Source organism: Anser anser (genome assembly GCF_964211835.1).
Source record: "Anser anser genome assembly, chromosome: 4".
Lineage (NCBI taxonomy): Eukaryota > Metazoa > Chordata > Aves > Anseriformes > Anatidae > Anser > Anser anser.
The window spans coordinates 6969151-6988104 of record NC_139724.1 but is presented as its reverse complement, the minus strand read 5'-3'; the positions used below and the strand labels follow the sequence as shown (position 1 = coordinate 6988104).

Sequence of the window (18954 nt, the reverse complement as noted above, 5' to 3'; positions counted from 1 at the left end):
CACCATTTAGTGGAAGGTCTTGTTTGAATTAGCCACTCATTAAGGGTTCAGATTGTATTGCAGTAAATCAAGTTTGATTATTTAGTTTGTGTTTTGAAAACATTATTATGATGTTATTCCAGATGTGTGTTGGACCTCAGCTTTACCAAGAAACTGTATGTTTCCCTTCTGAAATAGTTAAGAAAGAAGTGTTCAAGTTGTTGGCTGACTCGGGTTTTGTGTAACCGGACTGTGGTTTTGAGAGAAAATAAACTCACTGTGTTCAAGTATAATGTAACACTTCTCATAACCAAACAGAACAAATTTTCAAGGTAATCTCTACTGTGACCACTATCGTGCTTCCTTTCATTTTGAGTAAGGTTTCTTTTATGATGAAATTCATCCCTCTGTAGCAGATAAACATGATTTCTCTTCTCATGCATTCTAAAAGTGAGCTTAAATGTGAGTCTGGGTTGGTGGAAGCAAAGAAGTAGGGTGTTAACTGAGCCACCTGTCCTTGACATGCTCCTGTGCAGGGCTGCAGGGGAAGGGATGTATAGGACATATTAGAACATCATTCCCAATGTGAAGTGTTTCTTCTGAGGAACAAAAGATTTTTCTGCTTCTCTGGGAACTCGTTAGATCTAGGCACATCTTTGAATATTGGGAATAATGCTTACCAACCTGTAATCCCTTGCCAAAAGGCCTGTGCAGTTCAAGAGCAAGCTGACTGCTTGTGAGCTTGAGCCAGATAGGGACCTTCCTAAAATGAACTGGTTTGATGTGTGGTGTAACAAAGTACGGAGCTGGATGCTTAGATCCTTGATAAAAGGAGGTTGTGGTTGCAGAGCTGGAAATACTCAGTGTAGGAGGCCTAGGGCTCTGATCCCCCCTTCTGCCTGAAAGCTGTTTAAATGCACGTCTTTGATTCCCTGTGAGAGCATGCCAAGCAGGCATTAAACATGTTCATGTCTAGTAGAGGACTAGCATCTCATTTTTCTACTGTTTTTATAGCATTTTTTTCCAAGTACCATGTTTATTCTTTCAGAGAGAAAAAGTCAAAGAATGAAAACTAATTAAATACTTCTGTGGAGGAATTGAAGCTATTGACAAAAAGCTCTTTAGCACTGAGATAAATTATTCTTATCTCTCTGATAGGCAGAAGAATTGGTCCTAATTTCATAATTGCTGTATTTTCAGCTTTTTCCCCTAGTGGTCAAAACAGGCCAGAATTCCAGTTGTCAATTTTCAGGGGAAAGACACTTTGCATTGAGACGTACTTGGTTGAATAGAGGCACGTTGACACATCAGAATACAAACACCAATACTTAACATCTCAGTGACTGCCTGTAAGTGATTCTTGTAGGGTTCTCGCCGACTTCCAGCTTTGCTTCTGAAGGCTTCAAAGCCTGTAGAACTCAATAAGTAGAGCTTCTGATTAGATTTGGTATCAAACACTTAGTTCATAAAGCTTGATGAACTATGTAATTTTCCTCCAAAAGCTTGTGACAGCTTTTTGTGAATCTGTCATCTGATGGACTGTACTTAATCTGACTTTCCTCTAGCTTAATAATAATGTAAGACCTCTAGCTTAATAATAATGCCTTTACCCAAAGATGCGCTGCTTGGAAGCTAGATGCTTTCAAAGTACAGATACATTCCTTTCAACCTAAACACTATAACAAACATGCATTTTTTTTCGCCATATCCTTAGGAGGCCTTTTCATCTCTCCAGTTGTTGGTGTGACTACAGAATGCCAAACTCGCCCCATGAGGCACAAATAAGAGAAGCCTTTTCCGCTCTGGTTTTACTTTGATGCTTTATTTTAACTTCAGAGATAGCACACTGTGATACAGCTGATAAATCGCTGTGCTTGAGAGTTCTCAGTATGAACTCAGTGAACAACTAATGAAGATAACACGATTAGTTTTATTGGATAACTGAAGAATTGCTTGGTTTGACTTCTCACAAAGTGTACAGCTGTGTGATTAAAAAATTTAGGACTACAAAGCTAAATATAATATCCAATAGGAGGAGTGCATGTTTCTTTTTGGGATTCTTGGCTGTATTAATGGTAGTTTAGAACGTGAAATCAACAGATGTATGTTTGCTTACACAATTTTTCCAGGAACACTCCTTCCCCCCCTGCCCCCCCCCCCCCTTTTTTTTTTCCCAGAATGGCTGTTTAACAATTCTTTTTAGTATGATGAATGTCAGTACTTGTGAGAGCTTGGTGTCTAGGCTGGCAAGGTAAAGACGGACAGTAAGGGTGCAAAAGATCAACTCCTTCACTATTTTACTTTCAGTACCTCTATTACAAATATGCCTGAATAATTCTCTCAACTAAAAATCTTTTAGAATTCACTCTAGAATTCGTTCTTCAATGCGTAGTTTCAGATTGCCTTACAACGACACAAATTTTTATTCTGTACAAAAGCTCTCCACGGAACATACAGCTTCATCCTTCCAGGTGATGAGAACCGAAGTATGTACATGATGTTACTGTAGCTCTTACTGCATATTTCCTACCATGTGCATACATTATTATATTTATAGAATTTCTTTCTTGCAAATTCTGAGGCTGCTTACTTGTCTTTCAGCTTCCATTTGTTCAAATTAAGTTGGAGACTTAACTTCAGTTGGAGCACTTTATGAGAGGCCCTATGCATACTCCCTTGTTTAACATGATTTGTCAATGTATGTTATGTATTTTTAACATATTAACATATGTATTTTTTAACATATGTTATATCAATGTAATATATCTCACTAATGTGTATGGCTACCTGTCTTTATAGTAACACACACATGCAAACATGCCTGTAAAAAAGACATGCTTAGGATAAAATCATCCATTGTTATTTCCCCGGGGTAAACTCAACTAGAACATTTTTCTTATTCCTGTCTTTTTTGAAATCCTAATCAAAAAGCAAGGTGTCATGACAAAATTGCTGTGTGACCATAATATCTAACAGAACAACTCCACCTCCTTAAGACAGGTATATCATGGGATATAATGATTTCTGATAAGGGAGGTTTTTCAGATGATGTCATGGATCACAAATACATATTCTAGAAACTTGAATTTCATGCCATCTAAGTAAAGAGAATTGTTTGAGCAACACATCATGCCTTATGGAGTCCCTTGTAATATGAAAACCTAGGGCTGTAGTCCTGCAAGCACTTTAACTTGTATGTAATGTTCTTCCTGTGTGGAAGCTGACTTGCTGGATTACTTGCAGGAAGAAAATTGCATCTCAGCCTACATGGAGGTAATGACGGCACTATCTTTAGTTGTTGTTTGACCTGCTTTTAAGCTTGTCAGTATTATTAAAATGAAATTGATTTTTGAAAGATTGGAGGAGGGAATTCATGCTGTATATGGTGGTTTTAGTGTTGTTTGGGTTTTTTTGTTTGTTTTTTTAACAGACCAGGATCTCCAATGATAACCCACGGATAAGATGGGTTTCAGTTGGATGCTTTTGATGAAGCATCCTATTGTAATAGTTACTGTAGTATCCAAAAAGTAAAGCAGGAGTCTCTACCAGCAGAATATTGTTGGAACTGCTGTATGTGTAAAAGCTTGTCAGAAATGAAGTGCACATTTCAGACTTGAACTGTGCCTTTCTTGTTTTAATTTAGTTTTTTTGTTGTATATGTTTTGTTCAGCTGAAAAACATCTAAAGTTAAAATGATAGATTGTACAATGTTCAAAAGAACATTGTCAAAATATATTTAGGATTATGCATGGATATTACTCCCTAGCAGTATAGAAGAATTAAGATAAAGACTTTTTCAGCTTATCAAGAAGAAGGGTGTTTTAGGAATGAGTGATATTCAAAGAGATTATTCTGTAGTCCTCTGAAGGAGAATATCAGAAGCCCAATCAGCTGAGAAAGCTAATAGACTGAGCAGAAGCCACTGGAACAGCATTGTGTTTAACATCACAGCGTTAACTGAAAGACAGAGCCAAGGCATGTGGGATTTTTTGTGCTGGTGATGAGAACAATGAGGTACCTCGTCCTCCATCTCTTGTGGAAGCTGGAGGTACTGTCCTGAATATTGCACATTACGTGTTCAACTGCTTTCAGCGTACCTTGTATGTATATTATTCCTCTACAGTGTGGTAAAAGACTCCAGACAAAACATAGTAACTGATCAAAGCTCTTCTTGAGCTGGTGAAGCTCTGAATCTATTCTTGAATTCTCAGTTTGGGAGTTCTTGATGTGTTGATTTCTGAGGTCAAAGAAGACAACTTAACTGAGGAAAACCTGTGTGTCTTTTTCCTCTACTGGTGAATTTTCCTTGATTTTTTTTTGTTTTAAGTCATCTGTTACCATTGTTCTGATTAAACCCATATATTGAGGCTTATGAAAAATCCTGAATTATTTTGTAGAAAATAGTGTTGTTTTTTTTGTCTCCTGACAGTGCTAGCAACATAACAAATTGTATCCTGATTTCTCTAATTCTTTCTTTCAAGCAGAAACATCAGTCCCAAAAGAATGGTATTGGGTTTCCAGCTGCTAGTAAAACAACAGGAGGAAAGACAGCCTGGGAGAGGGGAAACAAGAGGAGCTATAAGCGCTTTTTTGTTTAATTGATATTGACACTGTAGAAATCATCCTAAATGTCTGTTTAAATTGCTAAAAGAAGTAATGTCCTGTATCAGTAATTTCAGAAATAAAAGAAGGATGCCTTAAAAAACTGCAGAAATATAACTGTAGGTGTTCTGCTTGCTTGCTGCAATTTTATGAAAATTCCCGCAGGCTAAGGCAGTGCTACAATGCAGCAATAATAGATTTTGTGCTCTGTTCTATAGCTGAGGTGTTGCAGAATGCCCTGCGGAGTAGAGTGGAGAAGGGACTTTGACAGGACAAAACAGCAACCCCCTCTTCACCTTGTGTGTGTCAGCTAAAGCTTTTAAGAGCAAGCAATGGTTTCAAAGTTAGTGGAAAGATGAAGAAGTTGCCTTCATGCACTTAAAAATAAGCCACTTGGTCATGGTCTCTGTACTGTTTCCTTCCTGCTTATGATCACCAGCTATCTAGTTCCCAGGGTAGTTACAAAACTACAGCAGCTTTTCTCCCTTAATGTTCTTCATCAAAAGACTGCTGCTGGTTACAAACTGTGCACTTCTACTTACCCCGTTAACTACTACTTTTCTTCAGTTGTGTATATATTTAACTGAAATGTATCAGTTGTTCAAATTTCACAGCTGATAAAAGTTCCAGTAATTTTCCCAAATTCAGTGCGATGAGCTTGCAAGTTCCTGAATGCTTTCCTGCTGAAGTCATGTGTCCTTTCACAAGGTTACAGCATCTTGCTACTGTGTATAATGCAAAGCTTCAGGTAAAGGAGTTAAACACAGTGTGGTAGAAATATATTTACAGTAGAACTTCTAATTTGTCTTAAGAGCTTGCTAAACTTTGAACTGGCAATTAAGTGAACAATTATAATTTAAAAAATAGATCTCGCAGTGGGTTATTCATAATTGGTTGTTTTGACAATGGTACCCGCAGTTGTCATTGGCTTTTGCTTTAGTTGCTAAGAAAGAGATCACTTCACCTTTAGCAGGCGACTTGGGAGGCATTTAAATGGCCATTTGTGCCTCTTCAGAATGAGGGCAAAAAAATAGCAGGAGCTTTCACTCATTTTTTCTGAGGTCATTAACCTTACTATACTTTTAAGGTAAATACAGGCTTAGGGAAGGATTTTCTGAGAGATCAGGTCTAAAAATGTCTCCTTTGCTTCACGGGTGGCAAAGCCATTAGCTTATACAGGGCAAAGATTGTCTGCTGGTACCACAGCTGCCCGCAGAAATGGACATTAAAGTGATGCAGAGGTGGCTAAAGGGAACAGCAGCCATGGGGACTGTTGGTAAAAGCATTTTCCAAGAGAGGGATCATATCAGGGGCTGCCTAAAAAGACTTTGCAAAGCAGTGTGTTAAAAGTTGTTCCAAATCAGTGAAGCTCATTAAGATCATCTGATGGTTCCCACAATAACTTGTGACAAGTCAGGGGTGTCCTTATCCTACCTGATCTACTTATCTAAAGAAAACAAACAATTCACATCTGTCTATCTCAAACATGAAGATACTCTCATGGTCCTAAAAGAGTTGTGATAATTAAATTAAAGGGAATCTAAAAGCCCAGGACAAATAGACAGTCTCATACGTGCTTTCCCCATAAATTTCTGGTGATTGTGTGGCTCCCTCCCTCCCCACCCCATGGGGTATGTGAACCATCTGTGGGAGGGAGCAGCCAGTGCAGTATGATGTCTGAAACCCCTCACGGCAGCCTGCAGTCGTGGTGGCTGTAAGCTTTAACCTCCTACATTGGTCCTCACTGAATCTCTAACTCTGCAACAGCTTCCTCACAGAAAGCAACTGGGTCAATCCCATGCAAAGCGTTAATTCGTTGAGGGCAAGGGAAAAGAAGTCTGAACAGAGCTTTTTCTGCTTCTGATACCAACTTTGTTAGTACCCAGCCTAGGCTGGAGGTGGAATAGCATCGTGCCCAAAAGGAAGCCCAAAGCAGAGACCTATCTTTGGTAGGTCTTGTGTGCGAGCGCTCTGCTAGGTTCAGACAGCTTTTTGCTTTTAATGCATCTGTACAGTAGCATGCCCCAGAAACCATGGTCGTGCTCAGCTAATGTGCATTTTATCTAGAAAACATCCATACAGCCACCCTACTGTATGAGGCTTGTGTAGTTCAGATTTCTTGCACAAGAATTCATATAGTTATGTTACCGGAGATGAACTGTGTTCAATTTCATGTGAAGTTCATGGCTGAAGAAGTCTGGTCATAGCACAAACTACATATTTAGCAATATAAAATATTTCAGGCAGCCAATTTTACTCCTTATTAGGAGTATACCAATAGTGGTATAAAAGCAATTTTTTTCCAGAGCTGCAATTGCTGTTAAAATTGCCATTTTCCATCACTTTTTGCCGTGCTAAAGGACATTCAATTCCAGGGTCAGTTATTTGTTTGTTTAAAGATAGTAAAACCGTATTTGTTATAGACATCAATTTCACCATAGCATTTAAATGTCTTTGTAACAGTAGATGTTCATTTTGTGAATGAAATCAGGAGATAGGTTACAGTAATTGTGCAATCACAATACAATTTATATTACTTGTTCTCTATAGGCTTGGGTCTTTTGTTGGCAGTCTTCTCCATTGTACCCGGTGTAAGCATGAAATGGAAATTCATACTCTGAAAGGAAGCAGTTTGAATTACTCTGTAAACAGAAATTACCTTTTATGCTGGTTTTTGAAGCAGTAAAGATAGAAAAGATGAAATTATTAATTATAACTGTTAGTAGATTTCTCAGGTTTCATTAACGTGGAGTGGAAATTCTCCTTAGAGTATGCTTTTTATACTCTGGTAAGGCTCTTTTTGCTGACGCTATTTGACCTTTTAGAATCTGCTAACAGGATGCATGCTATTGGTTAGAGTTCATGTTATTTGCTCTTTTTAAAAATTACTTATTGACATCTATTTCATTGCTGGACATCTCAAAAAAACATAAAGCAAAAGAATTAAGATATCGGACATCTATGGATGTGTTTTGATAAAAAAGCTTGCATTTGGACTTTTTTTAAGAGAATCCTGTGTAATATGCAACAGTACAGTTAGCTTGGATGTTGTTGTCCAAGCCTTAAAATTACTTCCATATTCATTTACTGCTGGTGCGATGTCGCCTTAAGTCAGTGTATATGTACGATTGTTGTCACGTTTTGTTTTGTTTTCTTGAAGATGGTGAAGTAGAGACAAGAGTAAGAAGTCAGATGGCTGTACCTTAGGATAACATTCCTAATTCTTCTAGTGATGTCAAGTCCAGTTTGTGGAACTTCAGTCAAAATGTCGAGCAGTCAGGATTGAAGACGTTGTGCAGCAAATATTCCACTGAAGAACCTTAGCTGCTATTACAGTTTTAAGATGGCTTATTATAATTCTTTAACTTAGCAGGAGAACTCAAAGTATTGTAAAGCATGCTGCAAATATGAACTAGTATAAGCTCAAACACATACCCTTGTTGATAAAAGCTCAGTCTGCCAAGACTCCTAAAATAAGCGACTTGATTTACACAAATGCTGTGCATTTACAGTTTCTTGGTTGCCTGATGGAAATAAAAGTCAGGCAACACTCAATTTAAAAATCAATTTAGGTTTGTTAATGTGGCTTTCATCTAAAATATGTTGTGTCAAAACAATACTGGTGTGGAGTAGCGATGGAATATTCTTCATCCAAAAAGCAGTCAAGAATTTGTCCTAACAATTTTTCTGTTCAGTCATAACTTCATTATGCCTACTGCAAGAACTGAATGCAAGTTCCTTGAATCCTTGTATCTAATGATGAGGTGGGATTTTACTCCTTTTCCACGTTAACATTCTGCGGGAGCAAAAAGGAGAGAGGCAGGGGGAAAGGTAACTAAATTCACCACTGCTGTGCCAAATTTTAATATGGGAAGTATGTAAAAATCAGAAGGTTTGTTTAAAACAAGATGAAGTGGCAACTAAGAGACTTCCAGAAGGAATCAGAACTATTATTAAATCTTTCTTCCAGCGCATGAAGGCCCGAAAATATGCTGCATAATCTTTAGGACAACTGATAACTGGGATGTAAAGGAGAACTCAAGAAAAATAACTGAAAGTTAAAATAGAGAGAAATAAAATGAAATATTTGCATCGGTGTTTGCTTTAGAAGGATCTGTGTAGATTCTCAAGCTGTAGTCCTGGTTGGGAGACACGTGAAAAGGGACTGTCGAGTTGAAAGAGTCATGAAGTTGTAGCAAAAATGGGCAAGACTGGGAATGATCAGGGCTAACTAGTATTCATGAAGAGCTCTGAGGGAATTTAAGAATAAGGTAGTGGGATTTCTAACAACAGTATGCAATTTTTCAGTTCTGCAGTACTAAAAAGCTGTAAATATGATGCCAAAACCCAATTTCTCTAGGTAGGGACCTGACCTTGAGTACTGCAAGCAGGTTAATGTGTTATCTCCGCCAGACAAATTAATAAGCTGTAATAAGATATTAAATCTGTACCGTGGAGTCTAACTAGGTTATTTGTAAGAATCTGCAAACCTCATCAGGTCAGTAATTGTTTGAAGTTAAACTTAGCTACTGATATAAAGTATTCAGGGTAGTAGAGAAGAGGGCTGATTGGGAACTACCTGGGAAAGGCCTTATGGGATTTAGTAATTATGCAATAAAATGACAGATGATATTTAGTGTAGGTAAAAACAAAGTGATGCAAGTGGAAAAAGGAGTCCTGTGTTGTCATACAAAACGAAAGGCTTTAGGCAGGCTATTAGCACTCAGGAGTGAGACCACGCAGTTCCATGATAATGCCAACTTGTTGCTAGGCAGCAGATCAAAAAGCAAATGAAATTAGGAATTATTAGAAAAGGAATAGAGAACAAAACAGAGGACATAATTAGGACAATGCCTAAATTACATGGTTCACCTACAAGTTGAGTATCATGTGCAGTTCTTCTCCCATCATCTCAGAATAGTTATATTAAAGCTGGAAAAGGTTCAGAAAAGAGCAGTGAGGGTGATGGAGTTTATTTTCCATAAGGCACAATTAAGTAGACTGGAGCTCTTTAGGAACTAAATTCTGGGAATGAGTAAGTCATTAAAAGTGCAGATGGGGCAGATGGAGATGGAGAATAAAATGAGTTGGGGGGCTATCAGTTGAACCTAGCAGGAGCCAGGTGTAAAACAGAGCAGAGGATGCACTTCACACAGTGAGTATTAAAGACGCTGCCAAAAGACCCTGAGGGTGCAAGAAGTTGATGGTGCCCTGGGGCGGTCTGGATGCATACTTGGAAAAGAGAGACATTGTGTGCTGATGTGTAGACAAATCACAACACAACAAACCACAGGCAATTAGAAAGCAGAGTAAGAAGGCAGAGGGAAATGCTATTTATACTTGGTTTCTCATTTTTCTACATGTAACTTGCAGTTATAATACAGGTCTAAGTGCTGGAATTATAATCTTACCTCTGTTTAGCTTTGTCCCGGTTCTCCAAGGTGAAAAATACAACCTGTGATACAAATAAATATTGTGCTATTTCAGATAAATCCTAGAAACCTTTATCAGATGCATCTGTCTTTTAACACTGATTTTTCTTTAAGGTGATAAGCAAATTTTTGCAAGTCTTTGGCAGTCATGTGAATTTTCAGAAATGTAATATGAAAATATAGCATCATAAACCTATGAATTTCAAATTTCTCAGATTAAAATATTTCTAAAGCATTATATAATATACACCTAGGTAAAAGCATGTCTTGGCTGTAGAATTTTCTTCCTTTTGCAATGAAACATTTCTCAATGGAACTAAAGTGCTTTAAAATCCCTCAAAAAAAAAGTGAGAGATTTCTTAGTTATGCTGAAAGGTCCTTTATTAAAATATTTATGTGATTTGTAAAACTTTTGCTTGGATGAATTGTTCTTTCAGGGACAGTTATGTACTGGTAGCTTGATAACTGTGATTCAGTAGTGCTAATATTCAAAAGACTTTTATTAAAATAAATAAAGGTAGCAGATACTTTATAAGAGCAGGACTGTTCTTTATGAAAACTTTGTTTCCTTATACAGATAGCCATTTGGAAGAATTTCCCACTCTCCTTCACTGTGCAGCCAGATATGGATTAAAGAACCTTGCAGCTCTTCTACTCAAGTGTCCAGAGGCCACATGGGCTTGTAGGATAGCCAACACACACGGAGATGATCCAGCAAGTCTTGCTGAGAAGCATGGACACAAGGAACTAAGAAAATTAATCAAAGAATTGTCAGTAAGTTCATATGCTTTTTCATATGCCATCAATAACCTGGGCACCGTGATGTTTTTACTACTGGGTAACATACTGTCTCCTCTTGTAAAGCCTAGTACATCACAGTCCTTCTGTCTTAAAATATTACTGTACTCTTGCTGTCTCAGAAGGGAGGGGTCAAGATGGGGTTCCGCCACTTTGTCTGCACTGTTTTAATGAAGATAAGTGTTTCTGTGTTGCTTGACTTTTAGGCATGTAATAGAAGAAGAGTGAAAAAGAAATACCTCACATGGCCTAGCTAGGTCTGTGCTTTCAGCTCTTACCAGTAGTTATATTGTAAATGGTCTACCCTAACCATCTAGAGTAGGAGATAAAGACTTAATTAGAAGTCACTTCAAAAATGATTTCTTGAACTCATCATTGTCTTGCTTCAGCATTTGACAAAGAGATTGCTTGCCCTGCCTTGGCTGTCCACTCCATTGTGAAGGAAGATGAAATTTTCCTACCCTTTGTTAGATGGACTAAATCTTTCTTCAGATGGATATGCAGGAGGGGAGGTTGGGCAGTAGTTGCCCTTCCACATGAAAGATAATAATAGAGAAATGCTGTCCATTCTAGCAAGCAAGCTACTGCCAGTAAAATGTAACAGAATTGATGTTATAAAAAGTAATATACCATAGTGATACTTGAGAGCTTTAACCTATTTTAAGTGCTTGCTGTGATAACTATAATATGAGGTGATAAGCCTTGCCCCAGAGGTTTTAAAGCCTAGAGCACAAATCAGGTAAATTGTATATCAGGACAGGATATGGAAGTTGGCTATGTTGTGTAGGCATGGTGCAGTTTTGCTGATGGTGTGATTATTTTTTTTGTGTTGGATTCCATGTTCATGGACAAATGTTCACAACAGTCACTGAAGAGAAGAAATGGAAAGAGTGAGAAAGCCAGGAGGTTCATTTGCTCGTTATCAGTCATCTTGATGTAACCATGGATAGACATGAGACCAAAGATGGGGTTGAAGAAGTATAAGATAATAGCTATGTAGGTTATGTAGGGGAGGATTTTTAACACAACTAATGAAGAAAGCGCAAGAAACGTAAGGGTGATTTAAAATAGAAAAAGATATAGTAAAGAATGGAAACACTGACTCATGTTAGTTATTAAAATAGTAGAGCAAGGACACAGCGATTGATTCATTTTTTTTTACTTGATACAGCTGGCATCTAATGTAAAGGTGAAGGAAAGGCATTGGGAAAACTGAGTAAAAGTTTATTGTGGTCAGTGCTGAATCTTAAAGGTGACCTTAGGAATGCGTTAAGAGCTGATCTTATTAAAATGAGTTCAGGGGAAAAAATTGCAGCCCCTACTGCCTGAAAGTAAGACATTTTGGCAGTGATCAAGATGTCAAATGAGAATGTTTTATTTACCTTTTTGTTGTTGTTAAACAGCTATTGATATAGGCTTTAAAAAGCTGGGAGAGGGAAAATATCTACAAAGCAAGAAGTTCCTATCTAGTGGAGAATGTGATCTGGTGTCTTTTCAGAATTGACAGGGAATATTTCCCTATGTTTACAGGGCAATGGATCTGATCTCAAAAGCACTGCAGAGCTTTTTCTGCTGGTAATGCAAAAGAGTATCGTACTACAGACGTGATGCGTTTACCTCTGTTTTGATACCATAGCTAAGATCAAATTCATCTAAAGAAAATGTGATCTTCCTTACCATCCAGCATAAAGCTGTCCATGAAACCAGACAAAAGCAGACAAAATTCATGGATTAACATGTTAGTAATTTTGCATTTAACAATTTCTAATTGCTGTAGTTGTCTGACAGTCAGCCTTGCACTGGTCAGAGAGCCCCTGCGAGTAGCAGTGTGATGTACAAGGTCAGGCCCTCTAGGTTTTGGAGCTTACCAGTTTGCTTTGAAGAGAATAGAACTGCCAGATGTCCTCTTTCTAAGTTCATATGCCCCCAGTACATGCTGTATGTAAAGGTTTAGTAAAACTAGGCAGAACGTGAATAAGTTAATACCTAACTCTCTGTGAGATACCTGTGTTTCTTTGCTAAGGCGGTCATGTTGGACGAAGAGTTGAGCACTGATAAATTAACCATGGAAACCATGGTTAGCCATGGTTAATTAGTCATGGTTAATGATAATGGTTAATTCTGTAGGACATCTATTTTTTATCCTAAAATTGTAGAAATTCTCCCTCCTGCATTTCAGACGTGTGTCATTGTTGTGCACCCCACACAGGACTGGAGGCTCCAAAAAATGAATCCTTTCCTTTTTCTTCTTAGAAATACACTCGTATTTGACATAATGGTATAGTTTGGGGTGACTGAAAGAGAAGATATAAGCACGTATGGTACAGACAGACTACAAGTGATACACATTGAGAGATTGCATTGTGCTACGTGAGTCTTTTTGTATTTCAGTAGGTTTTGTCAGTGATGGAAGGCGGTGTTTGTGAGGGTGATAGATTTCACTCTAAAATTCTAAATTTTTCCTAACAGGATATGTGCATATCTGAGATTAACTTTTCGTTTTTAGTTGGGTAGTTAACCATCTTAATGGTTCCTTGGTATAAAATTATCAATCTATAACATGGATTTTTAACGGTAAATCTGATTTTATACAATGTAATCTTTCACTGAAGTGGTCTCTACATGGTATGTGTCGGCTATTATTTACATATACATTGTTGATGATAATACTTCTTGCCTCATGAGGACTGCTTTCCCAAGTCTGAATCCTTGTACCAGGACTGAACTATGACCAACTCTACTACCATCGTAAGAATGAGACATCTGGTTAGGATAAGTAGTGTACCTCCAATTTTCAGCTGATTCAAAGGGCATGGCTTACTAATGCGACACAAGTAAAAACTGGAGTATGCTTCAAGCCTGCCAAATGTGTAATATGGTATTTTAGAAATGTTAGCTCCAACCCCAGGAAGAAAAATGGCTTATTTGTGTCGCCTGTAATAGTGCACTTAAGAACAAAAACACTTACTGTACTTCTGTAATTGATGGGAATGTGGAAAAGAAATATTTGTGTGGCTCTGAGCCAAGCAGAATTTAGTTTAACCACGATCCAGGAACTTCCCGTTACAGTTGGAGCATTGAAATTGCTCATTATTACAACAGAAGTACTTTTGTACTTGCCATACCTCTCACTGTTTTAAAATTGGTACCTGTGTTTTGCCTTTCCTTTAAGGAATAGCCTCAAAATATTCACAGTAATCCATCACTTCTATCTTAAAGAGCAATAGAGTTCCAGAAAAATGAGTGTATTAGATGTATGTTCAATTTGTCCAAAAACCTGAAAGTGCCTTTCATATGCCTTTGTGCTGGGGAGCCCTTTGGGGAATAAGAATTTCCTGAGGTGGTTAGGGAGAGGAGGCAGAAGAAGGAGAAGGGGCGACACCGCGGCTGCTGTTTCTGCCTTCAAACCCGGGGCTTTGCCGTGCAGCCCTCTCTGGTGGGTGGTCAGCAGACGTGTGCTCGGGGCTCTTCTGGACAAAGCGAGCTGTAGGACCTAATTTGCACACTGGTTCATCTATGGCACAAGTGCCCTGTCATTGTTAAAAGGAAAAACCTCCTTTCTGGAGCTGGATACTAACGGCGTTGATGCAGGGAGCATTACAGCCACAGAAGGCAGATCGGGAGGGCTCGGCTGGCACACCAGGAGCTGATCTCCTCATTTGTGTGAAAACAAAGCACGAGGGAAGGCTCACATAGCATGTAGCCTGCTTCTGTTGTTACAGCTGTATGGATGGGGGAGTTGGGAAGAGATTTTTACCTTTTAGTACCACTGTTATATGCAGGGCCATTAAATGCTAAAACATCACACCCTTTAATAAGCTGTATAAATGCATGTTCCCACAACCAGAAGTGTCTGCCTTGTCTCTCAGACTCCTGCATTTCAAAAGCTCATTGAAAATATCTCCCTTGCGAGAAGGGAACATTGCAAGGCTCGATCCGTTTGTGTTAAAGGTACTAAACTGATGGAGCCAGCCCTGAAACAATCTGTTTAATGGGGATTATGATAAAGCTGAGTTTCAGACATACCAATAGTTTATTAAGCAGATTGTATTTTTCCTGCATTTTAGCACAAAGCCACTTAAATGGACACTCATTTCCAATTCCAAGGCATTTTCATTCGTGTTAAATGAAGTTCAATTCTCTCTTCTGTAATATAAAGGAGGAATATTGCTTAACATTCTGCGATAACATCCTGAGTTGTCACTTTGTCTTGTGACTTTCATCCTCAATAGAACCAAGTACTTGAATGTTTTCCGTAATTACTTTTAGGTTGAATCGCATAAATCAAGTGTGTGAATGTAGAACTAGTAAGAGCCATTCAGTAGGAATGCTGGCAGGAGTCCTCATCTCAGAGTATCTGAAGAGGAGAAACGATGAACCTTTTGAGCTTAGTTGGTCCAGCCGATGGCTCAAACTCCACTAAGAATGGCTGAAGTACTTTTGCTTCCCATTAGCCATAGGCTCAAAGCACGTCTGCAGTCAGGTGTTACGTACCTGTGACAGGTAAGTACCTTGTTAAGCCAGAGCAGTCTGCTCAGATATCGGGGCCCTCCTTCAGATGTTTGTCTGCTGTGCGTGCTCTGTCTCTGAAAGCCGTTTTGACACCAGGTTGCTGTTCTTCTTACCAGCTGTGGTCTTTCAGGCCTGCATAAAAGTTCTGCCTACAGAAAATAAGGAAATCTCTTAAATGAAGCTCTTATCCAGCACACAAAGGAAGACTTCAAAAAATAGAGGAGAGAAAATTTCCAGGCATTAAGTGACTAATGAGGGGAGTATATTCAATTTGTGACCTAACTGCTTAAAACTGGAGGTCGCACTGATAGTCAGTCTAGGCATTTAAGCTTTGCTATGGGCGTAATTCCTTGTTCCAGCACTTTGGTGCTAATTTCTCCCTTCCTTTTCTGTGCTACTGAATGGGTCAGTCAGGAAGATTACTGTGTGCCACTTGTAGTATACATCACCATTTCTAAGAAAAATACAATTCAGAAGGCGTTTTATCGCTTGTTATTGCAAATAACTTCTGATTGTTGGCTTTGGCCTTTAAAGCAGATTCCTAGGGGTGACATGAATGTCGTTTAAATACAAAAATTGAAATAGTTGTTTCATGTTCCACCACACAGTCAAGACAGCACAAATTCATTTTGAGTTCTAAAATACCTTCTAAAATTTCTGAATTGGTTGCCTAAAATTTGAGGCAGAAAATACAGGTTTGTTTTTAACCTGCCCAAGACCTAACTGTCCAACTGTCACTGGCCAGGCCTGTGACAGTCCATATCTAAACAATAGACAGGTGGAAAAGTCGTCTTCTTGCCACTAACAAAACCCTGTCTGGGTTTCTCGTTTCATTTAATTTTCCATGTCTGGCTGTTTCAGGCACCTCTTAGGTGCCTGACACCTCTTTTTGAAAATATAATAGGCATTTAATTCTGCAGATTTTAGTGAAATTCCTGTGAATTTAGGTAGATTGGGACAGTGCCTCAGAACCCATTTTATGGAAGAAGCGTGTTGGATAAGCGTTGTGTTGGGAAAAGTCTTCCTGAAATTACAAGCTGTATTTTCATAAATCTTTGTGAGCTGGATGGGCAGGTGTGTAGGCTGGCAAATAATTCATCGATGTACATTTCACCCCTCTCACGCCTGTCTTTTTGAAGTAAATGGTTGGACCAGAATCCAGAATTTCTTCAAGTGTCTTCAACTTGGTAAAACAGAAAATGATCTACAGAAATGCTGTATTGTGGAACTTGAGGGCAGTTTTTTCCTCCACTGTTTTAGGCAAACAGAATCTTACCTGGCATCATAGCTGCCATCTCCAAATGGCAATGAATCTTTAGATGGCAGGTATTCCTCCAACAAGGATTCTCACACTTGATAGCGAATTCTAGCAGGTCATCAAGAATTAGCTTTCACAAACACAGAACTATTATTCTTACATCAGTGTTTGGCTTTGTGTTTCTGGAAACGGCTGAATGAAAAGGCAGAGCTCCCCAGCATGAAACTATTACGTTTTCAAATCTGGTTGCAATCTCTTCCAGAGCTATTAACGTTCTGCTGGGCAAGGACCACATGTCGAAAGATGAAGTGGATATATATTAAAGAACCTTAAATGAAATGAATCTGATTGCTATCAGTATTTGTTTAATTACTTTAAATGCTACTATAGTGTTGCACTGGGCCATTGCTCATTACTTTCAAATAGCTGGAAGAGGATGCAAGAGAGAAGGGGATTAATCTGGTTTCTAAAATTTGTGCTAATCCACTAGTGATTCCTCTGTGAAGCCTGCTGGGATAATATTCTTTCAATAGTATTTTAATGTTCGGAAATGTTGGTTACATGCATCCTTTGATATTCTGGAAGTTACTTAACTGAGAAGAACAACTGAATATATTCTTTGATATGTTGTAGTGACTGGATATTCACAAACCCGTGGCAATGAAATCAAATTCTTAAACTTCTTGAGGAATTTGAGCTGAGGAATCTATGAACTTCTGCCAGATGATAGGCAGATGACATCCTATGATTTCAGTGAGGTGTTTGTTCATAGGGACCTCTTTTTTTTTTCATAAAATTGCTTGTGGAGAAGTTTTGTATTGTCAGTGCTTGGAGTCGTATGGGATGTGGTTGGGGGTATTATTTTTATTTTACTAGCTGGCAAGGTTTCCTTTTCACATACTCTCAGAGGGACATGATCTCTGTAATAATAACTTGCTGGCACATACTGCCTTCTGCGATCAGACTTGACGATTTGTGTTTTAGTGAAAAGATAAGGTACTGACTGAATATAGAAAAGCTTCGCTTTAAGGAGAAAAAGCTCGATTTCTTCTTTAAAAAAAATCAAAGACGTGAAACTAAACACATTTTTAAGGTTTCCGTGTAGACTTTCATTCAGGCTAGAACCTTGCACCTTAACGGGGATCAAGTCTTCTGTCGTAACTGGAAAGAATGATAAATAGAGCTGCAGAGTTGGAAGCTTTCTATATGAGATGCTTATTGCATTTTTTGTATAATTTAAAATGAACTAGGATGGTTTCTCCGAAGAATTATCTGGTATTTTGTCTAATCTTCTGATATTTGGCAGTTATAACAGTGGCACAGTGGAAGTCAGTTGTTTGCAATTCAGTGATTCAAAAAGCCTTCACAATTTTTAAGGGCAACTTGAATACTAATGGAATTACTAGGCAAAATGCTTGTGAATTGGAAACAGGAAAAATGAAAAAGGGTTCTGTAACAACCCTTCTGTTCTTAAATGTATTTATGGCTGCAGAACCAAGGGATCGCCAGAGTCCTGCTGATTGTTTTGTGACAGGGCAACATCAGTAAAGATGCTTAGCTAGGGGATTTTGTTATGTTGTTTGGGGGTTTTTGTTTGTTTTTTCAGAAGTAGTTTCTAGGCTGAAAAGAGTCACCCCAGTCATTCCATCTGCATTATTAGGCTCTGAATTTGCTTGAACATGTGAAAAAGATTCAGACAAACTTGTTTATGTTAAAGAAAAATACAAATACAGTGTTTTATAGAAATAAGAGAAAACAAAAGTGACCATGTTAAGTTGTCATAGAAATCAGTGGCATGCTATGCCAAACCTGTCCTCTGTATCTTTAAAGAAGGATGGAAATAAATATGTTTTGGTAGAGACTCTGTACTAGCCTGAGGAGGTGTTAGAAGGTACATGGTAAAGATGCACAGAATAATGACTGTTTTCAAAGTAAACAAGCCACTTCTGCTTAACCTCTGTCATAAGAGAACAAACAAATTTGACATGAAATGCTATTCACTGTGAGATGTAATTTCTCTGTTCAGCTGGTTAAGATACTACTGGAGCCAAAAGCATATGAAGGATTTAAAAGGCTAGACGTTTTAGTGGATGTCGAAAAGTTTTTGTCACTGTATGTAATGCTTTGTTTCCATTGTGAGAGTAAGAATCCTCTACCCAAGGTTTACAACCAGTTGCAGGAGTTAAAGAAGAAGCTTTCCCAGGAAGAAGCTACTCCATAGTTGTCCATTAGAGCAATTGTTCCTTGCACCTTTCCTGTGCTGTTCTAAAAACTCTATTGTTATGTGAGCATGTTCTTTCTTCCTACTATTTCTTTTTCAAATACAGACATCTCAGACACCCTTACAATGCAAAGGAAAAGGTGAAATGATTT

At 38.3% G+C, this 18954-nt stretch overlaps 1 protein-coding gene across 6 annotated transcripts in view; it reads left to right on the top strand.

Moving 5' to 3' along the window:
- Nucleotides 1–18954, top strand: part of BANK1 (B cell scaffold protein with ankyrin repeats 1) — a 144651-nt gene that overhangs the window by 53072 nt on the left and 72625 nt on the right. For all 6 annotated transcript variants that reach the window (XM_083835525.1, XM_083835520.1, XM_083835523.1 and 3 more), the window contains one exon: nt 10591–10787. In XM_083835525.1, the coding sequence (XP_083691651.1) occupies nt 10591–10787 (197 nt within the window). The remainder of the gene's footprint in view (nt 1–10590; nt 10788–18954) is intronic.